The sequence below is a fragment of the Lutra lutra genome, chromosome 12 (genome assembly GCF_902655055.1).
Source record: "Lutra lutra chromosome 12, mLutLut1.2, whole genome shotgun sequence".
NCBI lineage: Eukaryota > Metazoa > Chordata > Mammalia > Carnivora > Mustelidae > Lutra > Lutra lutra.
This window is the reverse complement of record NC_062289.1, coordinates 85,282,888-85,307,057: the sequence shown is the minus strand read 5'-3', so window position 1 is coordinate 85,307,057 and position 24,170 is coordinate 85,282,888. Positions and strand designations below refer to the sequence as shown.

Genomic DNA, 24,170 nt, shown 5'->3' with positions numbered 1-24,170 from the left:
CTGACATGAAATGCCCAGGAGTGGCAAATCCAGAGACAGAAAACTAACCGGGGGTTGCCAGGGGCTGGGGCGAAGGAAGAACAGAGTGACTGGTAATGGGTACAGGGTTTCTTGGGGTGGGGGGATGACAGCGGCACAGAGGTGATGGTTGCCCAATATTGTAAATGTAATAAATGTCACTGTACTGCTCACTTTAAAATGGTTTGTTTTACAACACAGAAGATCTATGTCATTAAAAAAGAAAAAAAGAAAACCACTGACTTAGACCCCCTGGCAAGGCACTCCCCGTCCCTCCCTGGCCAACACTGGTGTTCTGTGGTTCCAGGAGCGTACCAGCCCTTCCTCTTCTATGCCTCTGCTGGTGTCGCTCCCCACCCCACTCCCTGTCCCCGACAAGACCACCTGTCCTGCCCCTCCCTGTGGCCTTGTCAACTTGCCCAGCCATCAGGACCCAGCAGAAGAGGCTCTTCCTCTGCACGGGCCTGTCGCCGTGTGACAGCAAAGGAGGGTGATTTTTCCCTCCATCTTTCTTACAAGGCCAGGAGCCCCACAAGGGCTTGGGCTGTACCTTGAGCATCTCTGTGACCTTGTGCCTGGCACACACTGGGCATGTGGACCTGGACCTCCCCACCTTTGGCCCCACCCTCAGATGGCTGCAGCAGCCCCCATTTCCTCCCTGGTGCCCACATTCCATTTTCCACATGGGGTCTTTCCAAGGCCAACTGTGATGGGGCTACTTCCCCGATTTAAACCCTGCAGGTGCTCCCCACCTCTCTTGGGACCAAGATCTAAATCTCTGCTGTGGCCTCAGGTCTTGGGTGGTCTGGCCCCACCTCCTGCCCAGATTCATGGCACCATCCCCCCACCTTCCTTGCCCTGTCTCGGTGGCCCTGGTTTTCTTGAAGCTTCTCGTAGGCCAAGCTTCCTCCCAGCAGAGAATCACCACGTTTGCTCTCCCCTCTGCCAGAAACACCCTTTACTCAATACCACCTCAGCCAGTAACACCCTGCCATCCACTCAGTATATATTCACTCCTTCCAGAAGGACTTCTGCAACCCATCATCTTGGCCACATCCCCCTCTTAGGGCTCCGTGGCCCCGCTTAGGGATACACCTTGCAGCCCCTGTGTTTTGTTGGTTGTTTGCCCAGCATCCGCCTCTCCAAGATGGCAGGCACACCGTGTTGGTTTTGCTCATCCCTGGAACCCCTGCTCCCAGACCTCTAGGATCAGAGACCTCCTAAGAACACCCTGAGCCTAGAAGAGAATAAACTGTGGTGGGCACCTGGGTCTGACACCAGCTGCCTCCCCCACTATGGGTGCAGGACATGGATGAGAAAGACTGAGTGAGTGTGGGTGAGTTTTAACGTGAAGGTCATGCAGAGGCCCCAGGTGGGGCGGGAAGAGGGAGATGTGAATGGATGCCCCACCACGGGGGCTCAGGTTTTAGAAGAAGGAGAGAGAAAAGTGTGTGGGGAAGCAGGAGGGAGAAGTGCAAAGCTGGGAGAGAAGGAGCCAGCACTTGGGCTCCTCAAGGGGCAGTCACCTGAGGCCAGACACTGTGTCTTTGTGGAAAGTCTCACCAGTTCCTCCCAGAGCCTAGAACCCTGCCTGCCTGCTGGAGCCAGCGGTAGCCAAACACACCCCAGGGCTTTCACGGTGGCCTTAGTGGGGCGGCCAACTGGACTCTGCCGCCTGGACCCCAGGACCTTCAGAGTCCTAGTCTCCTTCCTGGAGCCAGATGCCCTCCTGGGTAGGGGACTGGCAAATGACTGATTCCCAGAGTCTTCAAGGTTAAGCTTGAGGACTCCACGTTCTGGTCCTTTTTCCTAGGTCAGGACCCAAACGCAAGGCCATAAAAGCACATGAATTGGGAGCCCCTGCCCCTAGCCCTGGGAGCTGCCCACATGGCAGATGTGAGGCAGTCTAAGCCATCCACTCTGGAGACCGAACATCCAGCCAGGTGGGAATTCCATCTTAGAGACCTCGGCTCCAGCTCCCACCCCTGGCACCTGCCCTGGTCCTTCTCCTCGCCCTGCCATACTCTGAAAGCAGGAATTCCAGAAAGAGCAGTAGGATCTTTGGAAAGGAGTCACCCCTTCCTATAGTCACAAAGAATCTGCCTGTAGACAGAACTAAAACTGTTAAGATGCAGGGCCTCCTGGCCTGATGTGTGACTAAGGCCCAGAGCCTGGAGGCTGTGAGTCAGGGACAGACCCAGCCATCCCCTGACTCTCAGGCCCAGCGTCTGCTTCTTAGCTGCCCGCCTGTGCCCCGGCCCATCCTTGCTGGCCCGCCTCACGCTGTCCCTGTTCTCGGTCAGTGGTTCGTCCCGCCTTACCACGGTTGCCAGGCTGGGAATGTGTTTGATCGAATTCTCGACCTCCTCTTCAGTCACCTCGACCAGCGTGCAGTTCTCGTCCTCCGATGGCAACGGCTCCGCCCCATGCCTCGTGACCCAGGGGTGCAGCTTCAACGAATGACAGGAGGGGTGAGGGGCAGGCGACTGGCTCCCAGAGGCCAGAGGGCGACACCAAGGCCCTGCCAGTGAGCGGAGCCAGGAGGGAATGCGCGAGGGCAGAGGTGGCGGCCTGAGGTCAGGCATGCAAGAGAGCTGGCAAGCCAGGCAGAGGGTGGGGGTGAGCGAGATGCAAGGAAACGTGGAAAAGACAGAAACAGAGAATGGGAGGGAGCCACCAGGCCGGGATGTGCACCAGACCGCACTCTTCATCTAGCCCAGGTCTTGGGAGAAGTGACCAGAATTTGACATCTGCCTTGCATGGTTGCCCAAGGAGCACCCATCACCCCTCAGCAACTTTCCCTGATGCCCCTGAAAGGCTCTGCTGAGAGCAAGCAGACCGTCCCCATTTCACAGAAAGGGAAAGAGAGGCTTAGGGAGGCACAGTGAGACCAGTTAGAAGGACAGAGTCAGGAGAGGACCCAGGCGGGGATCTTCCCCACCCCGCCACCACCCCTGGGGTCCAAGTCGTTATCTGTAGCCATCTGGCCTCCTCCTCCTCAAATCCTAGTTAGCTAGATGCCTAGGAGCTCCTGAAGCAAACCTTTGGATTTCTTAACGAGTCAGATGTGTGCATGTGCCATTGGTCAGGGTGTAGGGGATGCACAGGGCTCTCTCCTAACACTGCTTTCTGCAAAAGGATGGAATTCAGCAGTCCAGGGACATGGTGTCAACCTGCTCACTAATTTCCTCCCATCCCCACTGAGATTTCTCAAAGGGATGGGCAGGGCCAAGAAAAGGATCTAGGACCTTGGCAGCCAGGGTGTGGAGCACACAGAGACCCCAGTCTGGTCTGGTCCAGGGAGGGTGAATGCCATCAGCCCAAGCCAACTGGAGCGAGCACCGGCTGCCCCACTGGCAGCAGATCCCATTTCCACAATCACAGTTAACACAAGTCCAAATCCTCCTCCCCAACTCCCATTACCACCAGCCCTTAGCAGCCCAGAGGCCCAGGGCATGGGAGGATTAACAGTGCCAAGAGGGGCGCAGCGCTGTGGACAGAGAGGCGTGGGGCCTGGCCGAGGCAGGGTTGAGCCAAACAATTCCAAGCAGAGGACACAGGCCTGGCCCCTGGTGCACACCCCATGGAGAGTGGTGGCCCTCAGGTACCTTGATTTCTGGCACCACGATCCTTGATTCTGGGTTCTTGTCCAACATGCGGGTGATTAGGTCCTTCAAGTCCTCAGCTATATCAGGCCTGGGGGGTGGAAGACACATTAAGGGTGGGACACACACAAAGGACCACCAAGGTCTTGGAGAGGAAGGGGAGTTGGGACAGAAAGGCAATACTCACTGATCTGGAAACTCCAGGGCCTGACTCTTGATCTTACTGTGTAAACACATGATCCGCTCGTCCATGAAAGGGCACTACAGAGAGAGGTCAGGGACAGAGTGGCCACTGATGGCTGCCACATCAGTCTTGCCCAGGCCGGCATCACTCCACGTGGGTTATAGCAGAGGAATAAATGCCCAGGAGCCCACTCTAGTGAGGGAGCGGTTCCCATGCCACAAGGCTAGCAGAACCAGGGATGTCCTTCTAGAAGGGCTAGAGCCCCTCCCAACCACCCTGTGGCTTTCCTCAGCAGCTGTGCTTTACTTTACCTACTTATACAAAAGCAAAGACTCCTCTACCCAGAGGTAGCCCCACCTGCTGGGTGAACAGTAATAATACTAAGAACAATACCTAAGATGTAGGGGTGACAGCAGTGATTCGTTGGGCCTTAACCTGGGCCAGGCCCTGGACTGAGGTTTCTCAGGACCAATCTTCAATGGTTGTTCCCTCTGCCTGTAATGTTCTTCCCACCAACAACTGCATGGCTCGTTTTCTCCCATCACTCAGGTATCTATCTGATCAAAGCTCACCTTCTCAGGGAGGCCTTCCTGAGCCCCTTTCTAAAGCAGACCACCCCCCACCTGCTGCCATGTGATTTCTCCTCAGAGCACCAATCTGGATGTTATGTTACATTTGTATTCGTTTACTGTTTAGCTCCTGCAGGGGAACATCAGCTCTAAGAGGGCAGGGAAGATTGCTGCTGGTCTTGCTTCCTGCTGTTTCTCCAGTGCCCAGGAATACCCCCGGTGCAAAGTAGGGGTTTGGTAAATACTTGTTGAGTTAATGAATGCTTGAATTAGATCTGCTGATCCTCTCAGAGCCTTAAGAAATCATAAATATTCTTCTCATTTTACAGAAAAGAAAAAAACAGAAGCTCAGAGAGGTCACATGTCCTGGGAAGCATAAAGCTGGGATTTTGACTCTGAAGCCCATTCACATGCCACTTCCCAGGTGACAAATCAGTGCTTCTCGATGGTGGAACAGACCTGGGAGGAACTCAGGTACAGTGCCAGAAAAGGAACTTTTATGTGGGGTGCTCAGAATGTGGGAAAAAGTCACAGAATGCAACCTGGTCCTTTCCCGTCCAAGGAAAATTCTTTCATTAAGAGCAGTAACTTGGCGGGCGCGTGGGTGGGTTAAAGCCTCTGCCTTCGGCTCAGGTCACGATCTCAGAGTCCTGGGCTCTCCACTCAGCAGGGAGCCTGCTTCCCTTCCTCTCTCTATGCCTGCCTGTCTGCCTACTTGTGATCTCTAACTGTCAAATAAATAAAATCTTGAAAAAAAAAAAAAAAAGAGAGCAGTAACTTGAATTAAGAGTTTGGATTACACAGGTGTACCCATCTGACAGAACTCATTAACCAGTACACTTCAGATCTGTATATTTCATTATATGCCAATTTTACCCCAAAAAGGAAAAAAAAAAAAAAAAAAGAAGAAGAACAAACAAATACTGAGCTCTAGCTAATGACTACATTCCGAAGCAACATCTGGAAGCAAGTGTAGAGATGTTAGCAACTTACTCTGGAATGTGTAAAAAAAATAAAGACAGGTTGAAGATGGACAGACTTGTGATAAAGCCAATACAGCGAAATGCTTATGGCAGAAACAGCTGGTGGCTGTGTGGGTGTTTCCTGCAGTCATTTCAACTTTGCTATAGGATTGAAAATTTCATCAAATATTGGTGGGGAGGACATCATAAACCATGAGACCGGTTTCTTAAGCTTTCCTCCATAAAAGCACAAGTTCATGAAAATGAAAAATCTGTGCTTTTACTGTCCACATAATTTAATCTGAACTTCAGAATCAAAAACCAAAGTTCCTAAACATAATAAGAGACGACAATAAAAGAACAACGACAAAGAGATGAGACCGCATTCCCTCAGTCAATAACGCCAAATGGATTTTCACGCCCATTCCAGTTCTGTCCCCCCAACAGCTGCTTCTGGGAACACACTCTGAGAGGAACATCAAAGCAGCCCTGGGCTCTGGAAGAAAGGGTGCCAGCGGCTATTGACTTGTGATGTCCGTCTGGGGAGTCGGAGTTGGGAGAGAGGTAGCGCATCTGTCATCCTTGCGCCAAACCTGTCAACTATTTACAACCTCTGGAGCTTCTGTCAATCCTTCGTGTTAACAGATCATTTCCCACAGACAGGACTATTCTATGCAGGTATGCACATTTGGACAAGCATCTTTTTTTCACATTCAGGTCTAACTGTGGTAAACTCAATGACTAAGTACTGTCTCCCCGTAAGGGTAACTATTAACCCACCGGGGCTGCCCAGCGACAGTCAGCAGACAGGACACTCCACCCCGTTACCTGGCCAAACACAAAGCAGTACAGCGTCACGCCCATGGCCCAAACATCCAAAGCCTGCAAGAGAAAGAGCTTCGTGTAAGGGGCCAAGAGGCAGGGAGGGTTGTCTACGGGTCCTGTGCAGCCAAATACTAAATCAAATCCTTCAACTTTCCTCTGAGAAACCACCCAGTTCTGATTCCGGATCCTGCTCCTGGCCTCTGGGTGAGCACATGAGCCAAGCCTGGCCAATAAGAGCTTCATTCCCACCAGCCATAGTGATTGGCTTAAGGGTAGGCACATGACCCGGGCCCGACCAATGAGAGCACCCCTCCCCGCCGCCAGCCACAACGGTTGGCTCAAGAATAGGCACATGACCCGGGCTGAGCCAATCACAGCCAATCCCGAGATTTTTCCGAAGGTTCCTCAGAAAGAATGCTCTTTCTACTGAGGTAGGTAAGCTGATAGGGAGGAGCCTGGAACTGGGGGTACCCACCCACCTGGACAGGAAACCAATTCAAGAAAACAGCTGAAAGATGGAGAGATGGGTTCTTGTGTGAATCCCGGTATCTAGCCAAACCGGAAGCCGCTCTTCATCTACAAGATCCAGTGGATTCGTTGTTTAAGCCAGTTTGGGTGGGATTTTTGCCACTTAAAGGGAAAGGACCTGATCACAAGCAGAACTCATCATCTCAGACAGGTCCACACCTACCTTCCCAGAGAAGATCTTCCGGGTCTCCGAGAGTGACTCCGGCGCCATGAAGGCAGGTGTGCCCACGGTGTTAGAAAGGAGCGCATCGCTGCCCTTGAACTCGTTGCTCACACCAAAGTCGGCAATCTTGATGTGGCCATCTTCTCCCACGAGCAGGTTGGAAGGTTTGATGTCCCGGTGGATGATCTTCTGGTAGTGTACTGGGAGTGGGGTGGACACCAGATGGGAGAGAGGGAGCAGGAGAACCATGTGAGGAGCTCTGCGCAGCCCCCCAGAGCCCAGAAACACAGACATTGACCCGGTGCTCCTTCACAGCCCCCAAGCCCCAAGCCTTATCCTCCCAAACCTACATACCCTCAGCTTTGAGAGATAAGGGGGGGGGTTTGTTTAAGGAAGTTACCCCATCTTCAAAATTAAGGAGTGAAACATCAACTGACAATAATAGTTAGTAACCACCTGCTCTACTCTAAGTCATGGGGGACGACGGTCCCTGCAGCGTTTTTGTTGAGCCTGGCTGGCTTCCAGCTAGAAGCCTCACGACTTATGACAAACATATTTTCGTTTACTAATGCCAACACTCAACCTGTTCACCACACCAACAATGACTGGAGCAGGTCCAATGGAAGTGTGGACCACAAAGTAAGACTGGGACTTCATTAACTCCTTCCTGCCTGGATGTCAACCTATGGGAGAGGACGTGGTCCTCTTCCTATGGTCTGGAAGGCCCAACTGCATTTCTTTGCTGGTGGTAGTGACGACAATGATACCAGTAATAGGGGCACCAGCTCCATTTGTTGAGTGCCCCACCTGGGGCCTAGCCCTGTGTTAAGTGGTTCCCATTTTCCCCATTTAAATCTCCCAACAATGGGCAAGGGGAAGAGACAAAATGTTTTACAGTCAGAATCAGAAAGGACACCTGTCAGTCAGAACTACTGATATATACTGGCTGATTTCCACCCTGGTGAGAAACACTTTATTCCCATTTTACAGATGAGAAAACTAAGGTAACAAATTAACAGGATCCCCATCCCAGGGTTACTGGGCATAAGAGACAATGCAAATACAGCCCCTAACAGTGCCTGGTACACAAAGAAAGTCCTGGGGCAAACAGTCATTATCAATATGACTCAATTTTTGTGGCAGAAAGAAGAGTTTCTGTTCATCGGGAGCATAGCTTTCTGCAGCTGTCCAAGACTGCATTTCAGGCAATTCTGCTTCCCACCCACCTGCTGCTTGCACTCCAGGAGGGAAATTCCACTTTCCCACTTGCCATCCGCTAGCTAGGATGCTAACCACCCCCGGGTGAGAATCCTCCCACAGGTCCCTGCTTACGGTACTCTATGCCTTTGATCAGGTCCTGGAAGTAGAAACGGGCCTGGTCTTCGGAGAGTGGTTTGAGGGTGGGCACTTCCATCACTGGCCTGGAAGGTCGAAAAGCAAAAGCAGACATACTGGCCTTCACCTTCTCTCACCAGCAGAACCAAGCACCGCCTCCCATGAGAAGCTCAGCTTCAGAAGTTTCAGGCATCATACCTGCCAGGGAAACAGGATACTCACCCTTGGTTGACCAGTTCAAACACTGCAGGAAGAAAAGGGGGTCAACTGTTACATTGGGAAATTGGAAATCCATCTTCCTCCTCCTCCCCAATTGCCCACAGAACACCAAGCAGCATAGAAACTAGTACTGGGGCTAGAGAAAGGAACAATCCACTGAGCCAAAGCTAGTCAAGGTCCTGCAAGGTCCTCCCCGGTCTGGCTGTATTTTTAGTCCTCAAAACAGCCAAGGACCCCCTGGCCAGGGAAAACAAAGCACGGAGACAGGAGACAGGTGGGGATGGCTCATGGGATCCTTTCTTCTCTTCACTCATACCTTGGAGATTCCAGGGATACAACTGATACTAAACTATGTTCTCGTAGTCACACCCAGGTTCTGAGCCACCTGATGCCATAGAACAGGTCTATGGGGACACAACCCAACATCTGTTTACTTAGGCACAAAGAAGGAGCCCTAGAGGTCTTCAGGACCCCAGCAAAGTTTTGATTCAAGAAACAAGAACATGTTTCAACAATCCCTCCCATATCCTCCACATTGCCAGGCTGTGTCAGGCCACAGACGGAGAACGCTTATAGATTCTTCCAACTCCTCAATGCTCTGCGGTCAGCTGGGCCTCAGACTGTTTCCTGTGACTCCCAATCCAAAACAAGACTTGAAGGGGGGTGGGGAGGGGGTGGAGATTTCTTCAGCACCTCAAAGGCCAACTCATCCCACGATTCCTAAACAGGGCCTTTTCTTGACACATTCATGCACGACATGCAAATGCCTCCCACCCTGCCAGCTCCTTCCCAGCTCTGTATGTGCGGGGAACCCCTGCTCCAAACCACCAAGTATTAGATAAGCTGTGTCCAGGGAACTGCACAGGCTTTTGTTGTTCTTGTTGGTTTGGTTTTGTTCTTTCCATTTTAAAAACCTGAGGTGAGGGGCGCCTGGGTGGCTCAGTGGGTTAAGCCTCTGCCTTCGGCTCAGGTCATGATCTCAGGGTCCTGGGATCGAGCCCCACATTGGGCTCTCTGCTCAGCGGGGAGCCTGCTTTCCTCTCTCTCTCTGCCTGCTGTTCTGCCTACTTGTGATCTCTCTCTGTCAAATAAATAAATAAAATGTTTAAAAAAAAAATAAAAATAAAAACCTGAGGTGAGGGGCGCCTGGGTGGCTCAGTGGGTTAGGCCTCTGCCTTCGGCTCAGGTCATGATTCCAGGGTCCTGGGATCAAGCCCCACATCGGACTCTCTGCTCAGTGGGGAGACTACTTCCTTTCCTCTCTCTCTGCCTGCTTCTCTGCCTATTTGTGATCTCTGTCTGTCAAATAAATAAATAAATTCTTTAAAAAAAAAAATGAGGTGAAAGTTTCCTAACATAAAATTAACTATTTTAAAAATTTACAATTCAGGGGCGCCTGGGTGGCTCAGTGGGTTGAGCCACTGCCTTCTGCTCGGGTCATGATCCCAGGTCCTGGGTTCGAGCCCCGCATCGGGCTTTCTGCTCGGCGGGGAGCCTGCTTCCTCCTCTCTCTCTGCCTGCTTCTCTGCCTACTTGTGATTTCTCTCTGTCAAATAAATAAATAAATAAAATCTAAAAAAAAAAAAAATTTACAATTCAGTGGAACTTAGTAATCGTGATACCGTGCGACTATTGCATCTACCTAGTTCCAGAAAATTTTCACCCCCTCAAAAACAAAACAAAACAGAACAAAAACCTGTGCCCATGAGCAGTCAGTCCCTCCCTCCAGGCGCCCCACACCCACTAATCTGATTTCTTTTTCTATGGATTTGCCTATTCTGGACATTTCATATATATGGAGTCATAAACTATACTTTTTGTGACTGGTTTTTTTCACTTAGCACAATATTATCAAGGTTCATGCATACTATAGCATCAACGATCAGTACTTCATTGCTTTTTATGGCTGAATACTATTCCACCGTGTGGATATGCCACATTTTGTGTATCACTCATTAGCTAATGAACATCTGGGCTGTTTCCACATTTTGGCTACTGCGAATAGTGCTGCTATGAACATCCATGTGCAAGCATTCCCATCACAAGTACTTGTGTGGATATCTGTTTTCGGGTTTTGGAGGGTATAAACCTAAGAGCAGAATTACTGGGTCACATTGAATAATTATTTTCATTTTGTCCTGCTTGGACAAACGTAACTGGGAAGATGAAGCTATCCTTTAGGAAGTGAGAAATGCATACAGTGAATTTCAAAATCAAGTGGGGAATAACTTCAGAGCTGTCTGTTGTTCTAGAATCATCTACCCACACTGGAGTTTTTGTTTTGTTTTGCTTTTTTTCATATCGGAGTTTCTTACAGAAGAAACCAAAAAGACTGTTTCAAAGCTCTCCAAGGGCTAAGGTGGCTAAGGGACTAGAGCTGGCTCCTCAGATAAAAAGAAGACCAGAAAAAGGAAGTTAACTCTGGCAGGCCCCTCCCCGTCTTCAGGTTCATCAAGCAGTATTGGGCAAACCCAAGTCAGGGCAGGTCTGCCATGGCTTCAGGCTGTGATTAGAAGCAAAAGGCAACGGCACTGAAGGGAAGGTTTCCACCGACAGGAGCGCCAGTCCTTTCAGCTCTGGCCTATCCCACCTTGGTCATGGAAGACTTAACTTTCCAGAGGTGCTTCATGAATTTCTGTGCTTCCTCCCAAGCACGGTCACTTGGTTGGCATGGAGGAAGCTAGCCTCTTGAAACAGGTCTGTTTTCAGGCGCCCTCTCACGTAATTTTTTAAAGTTAACCTATCTAGGAGCGCCTGGGTGGCTCAGTCAGTTAAGCAACTGCCTTTGGCTCAGGTCATGATCCCGGGGTCCCGGGATCGAGGCCACATCAGGCTCCATCACAGCAGGGCGTCTGTTTCTCCCTCTTCCTCTGCCACTCCCCCTGCTCATGCTCGCTCGCTCTCAAAAAATAAATAAAATCTTAAAAAAAAAAATAGATAAATTTAACATATGTGATGTTATTTGCTGTGTAGCTTCTAAATTATTTCCACAGGAAGATTTTATAAGTTCTAAAATTTACAAACTAACTGGAGAAAAAAGAGTTTCTAAAATTTGAACATGGAGTGCACATTAGATCTCTCAGGGAACTGGTATTAACTTTCTCAGAGGTAATAATGGTATTGTGATCGCACAGGAGAACGTCCCTATGTGAGATGCACAATGAAGTACTCAGGGGCTGAAGTATCAAGACGTCTGTCTGCTACTTTACATTTTGGATAGTCCAGCAAAAATAATACAGAAATGGATGGGTGGTGGCTAGACAAATAAAGCAAATCCAACAAACAATATTAACTGTGGAATCCGGGTGGTAGGTATACAGGTACTCATTGTACTATTCTTCCAACTTTTCTGTAGAGGCTTAACATCTGTCAGAATAAAAACCTGAGGGGCGCGTGGGTGGCTCAGTGGGTTAAAGCCTCTGCCTTCGGCTCAGGTCATGATTCCAGGGTCCTGGGATCGAGCCCCACATCGGGCTCTCTGCTCGGCGGGGAGCCTGCTTCCCTTCCTCTCTCTCTGCCTGCCTCTCTGCCTACTTGTGATCTCTGTCTGTCAACTAAATAAATAAAATCTTTAGGGAAAAAAAAAAAGAATAAAAACCCAAGGCAGGGAAGAGGAGCAGGGAATGAAAAATAACATGATAACATGTTCTAAGCTACAACGCGTCCTTGGAACTGAACCATAGCAACTACCTGAGGAGAAAAGTGAGCTCTAAACTGTTTTCAAACCAGACCCATTCAAACCAGACCCCAGATAATCACTCCTTGTGCAACAAAGCATCATCCCCACGCACATCCAGCAGACTTCTGGATTCCAGGCTGGGCTCGTGCCTACTCTCCTCACCTCCTTGATACCCCTCCCACTGTCATCTGTACCCACTCGAAATGTATAGGCTCATTTGAACACCCACCCATGTCATATTGCAAGGACACGTGACCTATCATGCATTCCTGGGCCCAGTATGCTATCTAGTTTTGAATCCTAATTCAAAATCCTAATGTCCTGTTTGGAAGTCCTGCCCTTCCTTCCTTCATCAGTATCTACGCTCTGAGCTGAAAGAGGGCTGTCCCATGTCCTCACCAATTTAAAAAAAATCAAGTCTCTGAGGGAACACCTGCGTCCTTTCATTTCTTTGTGCAGTGCCCTCCAAGGCTGCACGTGCCCCACCATGGCTCAGGCTCTTCATCCTCATCCCCATCCCCTCTCCCTGGTTTCCACTGTCAAGGCCACATTTTCCTCAAACACTAAGCTCTCACCAGCCTCAGGGCCTTTGCACCTGCACCTTTGCCAGGAATGCTCTTCCCCACATGTAACAGGACGGTGTCTTTGACATTCAGGTGCCAAATCATCACCTCATATGTGAAGTGGCCCTCAATCCCTCTTTCTCAGGTTCCTATTTAACCTTCTTCAGAGGATCTATCTGAAGTTAACTGGTTTATTCCCTGACTAGAATTATCAGCTTCACAAGAGCAGGAGCCTCATCATTCTCATCCACCACTGCATCCTTAGTGCCTAGAACATACCCATCATTAGCATGAGCTCTGTAAGTATTTGAAAGTGAATGAATAGGACCTCCAGAGAAAGTCCCGGCAAGCACTCTCTTCCACCTCCTGCTTCAAACCAGAGCTGCAGCCTCATGTGGGGCTCACTGTGGGGCCCAGCTCTGGCGGGAGATGCCAGGGACAGGGAATGCTCATGAGGACGCCTGGGCTTTGGCAGGTTCAGCTGCCTGAGGCAGGGCACCGGACGGCAAGGGCTCTCTTACCCATGTACAGATGGTCCTCATTGGGGTCATCCAGGACCTGTTGGCACAGCCACACGGAACAGGCCGGAGATGAGGAGCAGGGGAGAGGAAGAGAGAGAAATGATAAGAGCAGGGAGGAAGCAGCATCCACATGACTGCGTTTGCCAACGGGAGGGTGGTTCTTTCCACTGGTCAAGATGAAGGGCACAGGAAAAAACCCAGCGTGCACGATCCAAAAGGCCATCTGGAAAATAGGCACCTTCTAACCCAATCCTCAAGGGTCCAAGACATCTAGAAAAAAGGTTATAAAAGGGAGGGGCAAATTCCTCCCCTGGGAAATGGGGGTGCCCGGCTGGCTCAGTCCATCAAGCAACTCTTGATCTCAGGGTCATGAGTTTGAGCCCCACACGGAGAGGAGAAATTACTCAAAAACAAAACAAACCAAATAAAAAATAACTTTTTTTAAAAAAAAATCCCTCCCCTGGGAAATGTCTCAGCTTCAGTAAGAATCCCACCTGTCTCCCAGGAGACAGCAGAATGATCCTCAGGGTAAAAATTCAAGTCCTGTCTGGGCTCTTCCAACTCCTCCATGAAGTGCCCCCCAACCTCCTGCCCCCTTAAGAAAGGACGTCCCCCTGCCTGGAACCACCATGGCATGTCCTCGTTCTCCTCACAGCCATCCTGCTTTCAGCTTGTCACTTGACAGCACTTATGTCTATCTTATGTCTATCTTGTCCCTCTCTGCAAATGGCTATATCCGCCTGAGTTGCCTCCGTGGTGCCCTGTACAAGACAAGGCTCATAGTCAGTGCTCAGGAAATGCCTGAATGTCCATGTCCATCTGAGGAATGTCTGAGGTCTGTCCAAGAGGCAGGCTGGCAACCAGTCTTGTTGGGTGTACAGGTCAGAAGCCACAGGGGGGCGAGGGAGATCCCACCAGGACCCAGAGCCACTTGCTAACCAAGTGTCCTTGAGTTTCCTCCAAGATGGCTGACTCCAGCATCAGCGACCTGAGACGGTGAAACTCAGTGTCACAGGTGGAGGCAGCCAGCAGCCACCATCCTTCTCCTTCTCTCCTGCCTCTTCCCACATCATCTTCACCTTCTCCAGTCAACCAAGATCCATAGGACGAGAGCTCTAAGAATGAGATGTACCCTGGGCAGAGGCCCAGGGCAGCCCTCTGCTAACGCTCACACCCATCAAAGGGCAGGTGTGTAACCTCAGATGACACTGGCCCTTTGCACATGCCGTTCCATCCTCTGTGATGTTCTTCCCTGTCCTTTCCCTATTATCTCCATCCAGGGAACAACCGGGGTCATTCAAACATCTGTTCCCATGAGAAGCCCTTCCTCAGCTGCTTGGGCTGCTGGGCTGCTTGCACTCCATGCTCGGGCACGACCTCCAACACCCATCCAATTACATACTTGATCACACGCCATTTACAAATCCTGTCATCTAGGCCAGAGGTGCTCCAAATGTGATCTGGGAACTTCTAGGGATCCCCAAGATGCTTTTAGGGAGTTTATGAGGTCAAAACGATTTTCACACTAAAACTAAGATAAGTAGCACCTGGGCGGCTCAATTGGTTAAGCATCTGCCTTTGGCTCAGGTCATGATCTCAGGGTCCTGGGATCGAGCACTGCATCAGGCTTCCTGCTCAGTGGGGAGCCTGCTTCTCCCTCTCCTCCCTGCTCATGCTCTCTCTTCTCTCTCTCTCTTTCAAATAAATAAAAACAAAATCTTATTAAAAAAAAATAGGGGCGCCTGGTGGCTCAGCCATTAAACGTCTGCCTTCCGGGGTGCCTGGTGGCTCAGCAGGTTAAAGCCTCTGCCTTCGGCTCAGGTCATGATCCCAGGGTTCTGGAATTGAGGCCTGCACTGGGCTCCTTGCTCAGCAGGAAGCCTGGGCTCCCTCTCCCACTCCTGCTTGTGTTACCTTTCTCACTGTTCACTGTGGCTCTCTGTCCAAATAAATAATAAATAAAATCTTTAAAATAATAATAATAATAATTAAATAAATAAAACTAAGGTAATAGTTGCCCTTTCTACTCTCATCCTTTACTAGTAGAGAAACAAGAAATCACTTGGGGCGCCTGGGTGGCTCAGTGGGTTAAGCCGCTGCCTTCGGCTCAGGTCATGATCTCAGGGTCCTGAGATTGAGTCCCGCATCGGGCTCTCTGCTCAGCAGGGAGCCTGCTTCCCTCTCTCTCTCTCTCTCTCTGCCTGCCTCTCTGTCTACTTGTGATCTCTCTCTGTCAAATAAATAAATTAAAAAAAAAATCTTTAAAAAAAAAAAAAAAAAAAAAAGAAATCACATGGCACGCAAAGTCACCATAGTCTAAAAGCAAGAGCAGATACAAGGATCCAGCCATCTTCTATTAAGCCGGATGTTAACAACAACAAAAATTTACAAAAATGTAAACTGCTTGGGCGGCGCAGTCCGTTAAGCATCCGACTCCTGGTTTCAGCTCAGATCCTGATCTCAGGATTCTGAGATCAAGCCCTGAGTCGGGCTCCGCGCTCAGTGCAGAGTCTGCTTGGGACTATCTCTCCCTCACCCTCTGCTCTTCCCCACCACGCTTGCTCTCTCCCTCTCTCTCTCTCTCTCTAATAAACAAATAAATATTTTTAAAAAATATAATGTAGGGGCACCTGGGTGGCTCAGTGGGTTAAAGCCTCTGCCTTCAGCTCAGGTCATGATCCCAGAGTCCTAGGATGGAGCCCCGCATGGGGCTCTCTGCTCAGCAAGGAGCCTGCTTCCCCTTCTCTCTCTGCCTGCCCCTCTGCCTACTAGTGATCTCTGTCTGTCAAATAAAACAGTAAAAATCTTTAAATAAATAAATAAATAAATAAATAAAAATAAATAAACAAAATGTAAATTTTTTCAGGAAATATGCTTATTTTTCATAAAAATACATAATGGGACTTCTGTTGTTTTTACATGAATAAATAATTTTTAAGTTTCTCAGTTTTAAATCTTAATATGGCAAATAATAATAAATACAAGCCACATAAGCAAAACTTTTTTGGGGTCTTCAATAATTCTGAAGCACATAAAGGAATCCGGAGACCAAAAACTGTGAGAACTGCTGATCTAGAACAAGGGATGGAAAATACAGCACACAAGCCAAATCTGGCCCTCTGCTTATTTTTTGTAAATAAAGTTTTATTAGAACACAGCCACACCCATTTGTTTACATGCATGTGGTTGCCTTTGTGCTAAAAGCACATATAACACGGAGGAAACAGAACCAGCTCCAAAGACAAAAATGGATAAAGGACAAGTCTTAGTAGCCCTCTGACCTTCAATGTCCTCATTTGTAAACTGGGAGTAATAGTCTTAGGGAAGGGTGAGGATAACATGAAAGAACAGTGGTAAAAGAACCTGGAGCAATACTACTACTCAGTCCTCCAACAGCTGCTTAACCTGGCCTGGCTCTCCCTAGAAACCAGCAGTGCAGCATCTGGGTAGTAACAGAGCTGGGCCTAGAAAACCACCATTCTCGCCTCGCTCCTCCCTGTCCCCCCAGCTCACCTCCACCAGCTTCACCACATTGGGATGGTCTAGCTTCTTGAGGATGGCGATTTCCTGGTACACCTGCTCAATGGGGCCCCTAGGCTGGATGCAGCCTCCGGGGGCTGGCCGGGTGCCTCGGGGTGGGGGGCGACCTGGAGGAGACACAGACCACCCCAGGGTCAGGGTAAAGAGCTTTTCCTCTGCAAATGGGGGGAAACGCAAGGGAGGGGGTCTTGGCAGGGCTGGAGTGGCTGACGCCACCAGGGGCCATAAGTAGCCTGCTCCTCTCACCTGTCTCCTCTGCTGTTGAAACTCAGGGAGGCTGGAGACCCAGCCCCCTTGCTCAGCTTTCTGTCCCCTCCTTCCCATGCCATACCCCAGGTCATAGTGACAGGAGTCTTTGAGGCCTCTACCCGGGTACCCTACAGGGGACACCATTCAACGAGATCTTCTCTGTCATGACCCAACTCTGCACCAAAGAGCAATGGTGCGGCCCACCAAACTCACGTGGAAAGCCCGCCTGTCGGATCAGCTTCTTTTTGGACAGCACCTTCATCGCCTATGAGAGAAAAGACCCCGCATCTCGGTTAAAATGGAGGAAGGGAGAGGGAGAGTCCCCTCTACTCCTAGGCCTGCCAAAGCTCTTGGCACCCGGGTGGCCTCGGGACAATGTAGTGAGCACTTCATCATCAGAGTGGCTTGACCAGCTGCGAGTGGCCTGGAGGCTGGACTGCCAGGATCTCCCCCGCCCTGAGGGTGCTTCTGAGGTTCCATGTTTACTCTCCTGGCTGGGACTCAATACAACTGTGTGTCCTTGCCCAAGGACACACAGGAAGGACACACAGGTGGCAGATGGGAGAGCCAGAATTTGAACCCACACTAGACTGACCCCAAAGCCTCAGCTACAACGGCAATTTGTCTCACTACCACCTGATTCTTGGTGCTATGGAGGATGTAGAAATGGGAGCCCAGAGTAAAGGTATGAGACATTTGCTGAATGTATCGGCTTTCTTTCTGAGCCCATCACTTTGCCTCCCCATTTCCCCATCTCTATAATGGGAACATCACTTCCTTCCTAACGCCCAAAATGAAATGACCTAAGAATAAAATGAGACAAGAGCAAAGAAAATCTTCCAGGAAATCAAGTTCTGGAAAGGAGGCCTTTACTTTGGCCAATGGTGAGGGCGGGGAAGGGGCCATGGATACTCACGTAATAGGTATTGTCATTTTCATTGTAGGCCAACTTGACCACGCCATAGGAACCCTGAATAAAGGGAGATGCCCATGACATACTATCCAGAAGTTACAATCTGCAAAATGAGGACCCTAATACAGGGGCTGCAAACCAGCAACCAAATGGCCAAATCTGCTCTCCAATTACATTTTGTTGCATCGGCAGCTTTTAGAAAGTTTGAATTAGTTGCCAACATTTAAAAACAGAAAGATGCAGATATAAAAATCTAAATTCTCAGCTTCTTTTGAAAAAACATGAGAAGATCTAGCCATATGGGCCTATAATCATTTCTACATGTTAACAGTTTGCCACAGTCCTCACCACTCCCTACTGCCTTAGCCCTAGCATGTTTTGCTCATTTATATTACTCACTTGCTTTCTATTGGCATTTGAGTTTCTGACCTCTGCAAAGATACTGACTATTTGGCTGAAATAAAAGCAAAAATAGATGTGACAGTACCTAAGAGGGGGAAAAAAAAAAACCACTAATGTTGGTGATATGGAATTCCCTCGAAGTTGTCTGAGCTTTTGTGGAAATACATTAATATTATGATGTAGAAAGAAAATAAGCCAGATGGACCGTTGATGACAAAACCCTCCCACAATCTCGCCTCGAAGGACTTCTTCCCACTCCTAGCTCTAGTGCATTCCCTCCACTCTATCTCAGACATTTTTGGTAGATGTAGAAAACTAGCCTGGCTCCTGGGATATTTACCTTTCCAATTTCATCCTTCAGCGTGTACTGATTCAGCTGTACACAATCCTGGAAAGTTAAGCAGAAACACACAGAATATGAATTTTAAGTCTGCAGCTCTCCTGGTATGTTTTTCACAAAACAACATATACACCAGGACCCAAATCAGGAAAGAGAGTTCCCCCAGCCACCCAGAGGCATCTCCCAAGGTGACCATTACCCTGACTTCTAAAAGCCTAGTTCCTGTACATTGTAAAAAGATGATCATACAGTATGTACTCTTTTAATACCCATTTTTGTTTGTTTGTTTGTTTTTAAAGATTTTTTATTTATTTGTCAGAGAGAGAGGAGAGCGAGCGAGCACAGGCAGACAGAATGGCAGGCAGAGGCAGAGGGAGAAGCAGGCTCCCCGCCAAGCAAGGAGCCCGATGTGGGACTCGATCCCAGGACGCTGGGACCATGACCTGAGCCGAAGGCAGCTGCTTAACCAACTGAGCCACCCAGGCGTCCCTTTGTTTGTTTTTTTAATACCCATTTTTAAGATGTGTTTCCAAAATGTTGATTTTCAATTAAACAAATAATCCTATCTAAGGACTATGCTGTCCTCCAAAAACATAAAGTGACATAGTGGAGAAAAGCTGAGTGACTGTGAGGCAGACAATGGTTTCTTAATGGTTTCTGAAAAGTTCTTTCTGTACAAAAAGTACAAGATATAAAAGAAAATTAAGTGATAGACGGAATTTCATAAAAACTAAAACCTTTGCTCTTTGGAAAAAAACAAACAAACAACTTCTGCTCTTTGAGATACTCACTATTAAGAAAACAAAAGGCAAGCCACAGCCTGAGAGAAACTATTTGCAACACATCAGACTGGCATCCAGATAGATAAAGGATTCTTGTAACTGGGGCGCCTGCGTGGCTCAATGGGTTAAGCCTCTGTCTTCGGCTCAGGCCATGATCCCTGGGTCCTGGGATCGAGCCCCACATCAGGCTCTCTGCTCAGCAGGGAGCTTGCTTCCCCCTCTCTCTCTGCCTACTTGTGATCTCTATCTCTCTGTCAAATAAATAAGTAAAATCTTAAAAAAAAAAAGAACTCTTATAACTTATTAATAATGACACCCTCATTTAAAAAAAGAAGATATACAAATGAGCAGTAAGCACATGAAAAGAGGCTCCAAAAAAAAAAAAAAAAGAGACTCAACGTCAAGACTCATAGGGGAAATGTAAATTAAAACCATACCCATTAGCCTGGCTAAAACTCAAAAATGACCATACCAAGTGTTGTCAGAATAATGCAGGCCATGGAGAAGCTTCGCACACTGCCGGCAAGAATTTAAAATGGTGCAGCCTCTTCGGAAAACAGTTGGGCAGTTTGTTAACAAACACCTCCTCTAGGACATAGCCATTCTGCTCCTACCCGTTCATTTAAGAGGTGTGAAAACCTGTGTTCATGCCAAGACTTGCTGTTTGAAACAGCTTCAAGTTTAATAGTCGAACACTGGAAACGACTCAAACGCCCACTGACAGGTAAACGAATAAACAGTGGTCTACTGCACACAATGAAATGCTAATAGCCATAAAAAGGAAGCATGTAACAACATGTAACAACACGGACAAGTCTCGAAATCATCATGCCGTAAAAGAAGCTAAGCCCAAAAAAGAGTACATACTAGATGATTCCACTCACAGAAAGTTCTTGAACTTGCAAACTAATCTATAATGCTAAAAAAGCAGGTCAGCGGGTACCTGGGAAAGGGGAAGAAGGGGGAGGGATGTGTCATCGGGTGTGCGGGGAAGGTCTGTGACCTTGACTGGGGCAATGATTTCACAGATGTATGCATCTATCAGCAATGACTGTATTGTACACTTGAAATATGTGCACTTCGATTTACTTCAATTATACCTCAACATAGTTAGGGAGAAAATGTTAGGTGATGTAAGAAGTAAAACAGGGAAAAGAAACATGATAGAAAATAACACTTCCGGGGCGCCTGGGTGGCTCAGTGGTTTAAGCCTCTGCCTTCGGCTCGGGTCATGGTCTCAGAGTCCTGGGATCGAGCCCGCATCGGGTTCTCTGCTCAGCAGGGAGACTGCTTCCCTTCCTCTCTCTCTCTCTCTCTGCCTGCCTCTCTGCCTCCTTGTGATCTCTGTCTGTCAAATAAATAAATAAAATCTTAAAAAGAAAAGAAAAGAACACTTCCAGTGCTACAGATAGGCCCAGCACTTCCCATGAACCCCCCACCCCAATTCTAACCCTTTCCCCGAACCTTGACATCAGTTTGGTGCATAAACTTCCAGGCCTTTCTCTATGTAAATGCACGCATACATGCACCTGTTGAAAATACAGAGCATTGTTTTGGGATGGAGTTTGGGGAGACAAAAATGATGTCACACTAGATCATCTGTCACTCGACAACGTCACTGGAGATCGTTCCATGTCCGAGTGTACACACAGACCCGCATCTTTTGACTTGCCTTAAAGCCCTCCTCGGCTCACACAGCCCTCCCTTCACCAGGGAACATTTTAGGTTGCTTCCACTGTTTCTTCCCAGTGTCGATTTCATTCCCTTAAGTCCTAGAGGGATGTGACAGGCAGAAGTGGGGCCCTGCAGAGCTGACCTAACGGGTCTCGCTGCCCCTAATCTAAGCCCCAAATGCTGCTGAACTCATCTTCCAGATTCCACTCAGATCCCATCGGGCCCTGATGCTTCCAGGGTCAAGTACTGACTCCACTCCTCTGACCTTGCAGAGTCGCCTAGTTGCCAACCAAATTCCAGGCTCCCCTTTCTTCCTTATAAATGGATAGCTCGGTGGCAATGTCTCAGGCTGCAAAACTGCATTTCCCAGCCTCTCTTACAGCTAGGGGTGGCCACACTACGTTCTGGGTAGCAGGAGAAGCCAGAAGTTGTTGGGTAGAGTTTCCAGGAAAAAGGACTGACTTAAGAGACCAGATGACTTTTGCTCTTCTTTCCTGTTCCTTCTTCCTGCCTGGAATGAAGCTGTGAGGGCTATAGTCACAGCAGCCATCTTGAGACCATGAGGTTTTAAGGACAACAACAAGACCACCACACAGGTCCCAAATGCCTACCTCCAGATTTATTTTACATGATAAATAAGCCCTATTATGTTAAAGCCACTGCTATGGGGAAAAGCAGTATATCTTTCTCTCTCTAGGCTGACTCAAATCTAACCAAAATAAACCCAAACTCCCCTGTTGCCACAGTGCTCCTCACATGGGCCCTATTCTTCATCTAGCTGAAGCCCTGAGTACCTTTCCCCCACATCCTGCCTTCTACCCCTGGGCTTTTGCTCACACTGTGCATTCCCCGGCAGTGAACTCTCTGTGTATACCCATCTCCAATTATGAAAGTCCTACCCGGCCCTCAAAATATAGTTAAATACCGGCCCCTTTAAAAGGCCATTCTCGATATCCATGCTTCTCCCAATTAAATTCATTCATTCCTTCAACAAATATTTTTGTGTTCCTACTATGTACAAGGTACCGTGCCAGGCGCTGGGAACCTGATGGTGGACAGGACTGTTCCTTCTGAGCTTACATTCTAGCTAGGGAGACAGGCCAAAAACAACTCAACAGACACACAGATAATCAGATGGTGATGAGTGTCGCTAACAGGGTGACAGGGGAGATGGGCTGGGGGCTGAGGGGGCTTACAGGGGGTGGTCAGGGAGGTCCTTCAGAGGAGAAGACATTTGATTTGAAACTTGGCTGTCAAGGGGAGACAGCCCTGCAAAGACAGGGGGTGGGGGGCCCAAGCACAGAGGACAGCAGGGGTAAAGGCCTAATTGAGGGAACGAGCATGGATATCTGAGGAATACAAAGAAGGCAATGTGGACAGAGCCCTGTGAGCTGGCAGCAGAGAGGCAGGAGATGGGGTGGGAGAGGGGGCAGGGGCAGAGCACTCAGGGCCTGGTGAGCCCTAGTGGGTCTCTAAGTTCTAACCTACCTCCCAGAAGTTTCCAGTAAGGATCAAATGAGAAATTTACACACAGTGCAGAGAGAGAGCAGTGCCTGGCCCCCTGCTGCTGGACCAGAGGCTTCTCACTGACCACCATCCCCAGCCAAACTCCAACCACCAGCACCTGCATCTCTGACAGACGCTCCCTGTGGCCCCAGAGCTGCTGTGCCCACTCTCAGGGCAGGTCACCTGCCCCCCAGCAGCCCTCACCAGCAAGTGTCAGGAGTCAGTATGAAAAGCCCAGCTCCCTTGGCCCTCAGGCAGGATAACTCTGAGGTACAGAACTTTCGACAGGTCAAACAGGGCTCCCCAAAGATGGAGCCTCAGTTGTGTATGGCCACAACCAATTCCCTCAGGCACCCTTTGTTGACGTCCTTCTCTTCTACCCTCATTTCCCACCCCCACCTGGGCTTCCTGGGGTCACCTCCCAAATGAACGTTCTGGAACAGTGCCGCCTACCAGAGGACCCTGCGGCCCGGCCAGCTCACTCACCTGCATGCCGGTGATGGAGACGTGGTGGGACTCCACCGTGGGCCGCCGGGGCAGCCGCGGCGACGACTGCGGGGAGCCCACCGGCGAGTGGGGCAGGGCCGCGTAGACGCAGCGTCCGTTCGCGTCCAGCTGGGACCGCTCCTGCAGAGAGAGCTTGCGACTGCACAGCTGGGGCCGGGCCTCGGGCCCGGAGCCGGAGGCGTCGAGGGGCCCATCTCGGCCGTGGGCCTCCAGGGGCCGGTCCCGGGCCAGACCGCAGTCCGCCACGCAGCCCGGCTCACACTCGGTGACCACGATGAAGGACTCCATGCCCAAGCGGATGCTCAGGGACGAGAGGCCCTGCAGGGCTTCACAGGGCTTCTGGCCTTCGCTGTCGCCGCCGCCCCCCAGCTCATTCTGGAGGGCGGCCGGGTCGCTACTGGGCTGGCTAGAGACGCATGATGACATGGTGCGCGTGCCCAGGCACTCCCATCCGCAGCAGCGCCACCTGCGGAGAGAGAAAGGGTCAGTGGCCTGAGGCGGGCAGGGCAGGGCAGGGGAAGTGGGTCGCTCCCGGAGCAGTGGGGACCTCACTCCCCTCTCCAGTTGACATCCTTAAAAAGTCTTGCACAACATGACGTGATCTGAAGTCTATACAGAAGAGCCTACTCCACATTTCCTTATTTGAAAAGCCCCTCCTCACACACAGACGAATTCCAAACTCCATCTCTGCAGGAACCCCAAAATAGAGTAAGCCTGCCCCCTACAGAGGCGGCAGCTACTTCCAGCTCAAGCTGATTGTTACTAAACTGGGATGTGGGCCTAGAACTGCCTGTTCCCCAACCACCACTTTTTTTTTTTTTTAACATATTTATTATTTAATGTTTTCCTAGTTCAGTACCCTACTTGGTGCCTGCCAGGCATAAGGCAAACAGGAAGTGAAAAGGCTGACATCAGAGCACCTGGCTGGCTTGGTTGGCAGAGCATGCAACTTTTGACCTCAGGGTTGTGAGTTCAAGCACCCCAAGAGGAGTAAAAAAAAAAAAAAAAAAAGGTTGACATCAAATAGTTTTTTGAGGTGGTTCCTCAAAATTCTAAACGGAGGGGCGCCTGGGTGGCTCAGTGGGT

General features: G+C 49.5%; 1 protein-coding gene across 5 annotated transcripts in view; it reads right to left on the bottom strand.

Annotated features, from left to right (window-relative positions):
• The window catches only part of CAMKK2 (calcium/calmodulin dependent protein kinase kinase 2), a 49,283-nt gene that overhangs the window by 8,946 nt on the left and 16,167 nt on the right, over window positions 1-24,170 (bottom strand). For 3 of the 5 annotated variants that reach the window (XM_047696961.1, XM_047696960.1, XM_047696963.1), the window contains 13 exons: window positions 23,064-23,550; window positions 18,616-18,663; window positions 17,877-17,930; window positions 17,174-17,225; window positions 16,685-16,818; window positions 13,172-13,208; window positions 8,412-8,433; window positions 8,187-8,275; window positions 6,855-7,054; window positions 6,167-6,220; window positions 3,811-3,884; window positions 3,627-3,714; window positions 2,340-2,468 (listed from right to left, as the gene is read on the bottom strand). In XM_047696961.1, the coding sequence (XP_047552917.1) occupies window positions 2,340-2,468; window positions 3,627-3,714; window positions 3,811-3,884; window positions 6,167-6,220; window positions 6,855-7,054; window positions 8,187-8,275; window positions 8,412-8,433; window positions 13,172-13,208; window positions 16,685-16,818; window positions 17,174-17,225; window positions 17,877-17,930; window positions 18,616-18,663; window positions 23,064-23,510 (1,428 nt within the window). In that variant the 5' untranslated portion in view covers window positions 23,511-23,550. The remainder of the gene's footprint in view (window positions 1-2,339; window positions 2,469-3,626; window positions 3,715-3,810; window positions 3,885-6,166; window positions 6,221-6,854; window positions 7,055-8,186; window positions 8,276-8,411; window positions 8,434-13,171; window positions 13,209-16,684; window positions 16,819-17,173; window positions 17,226-17,876; window positions 17,931-18,615; window positions 18,664-23,063; window positions 23,551-24,170) is intronic. The other 2 variants (XM_047696962.1, XM_047696964.1) reach the window with 1 other exon arrangement.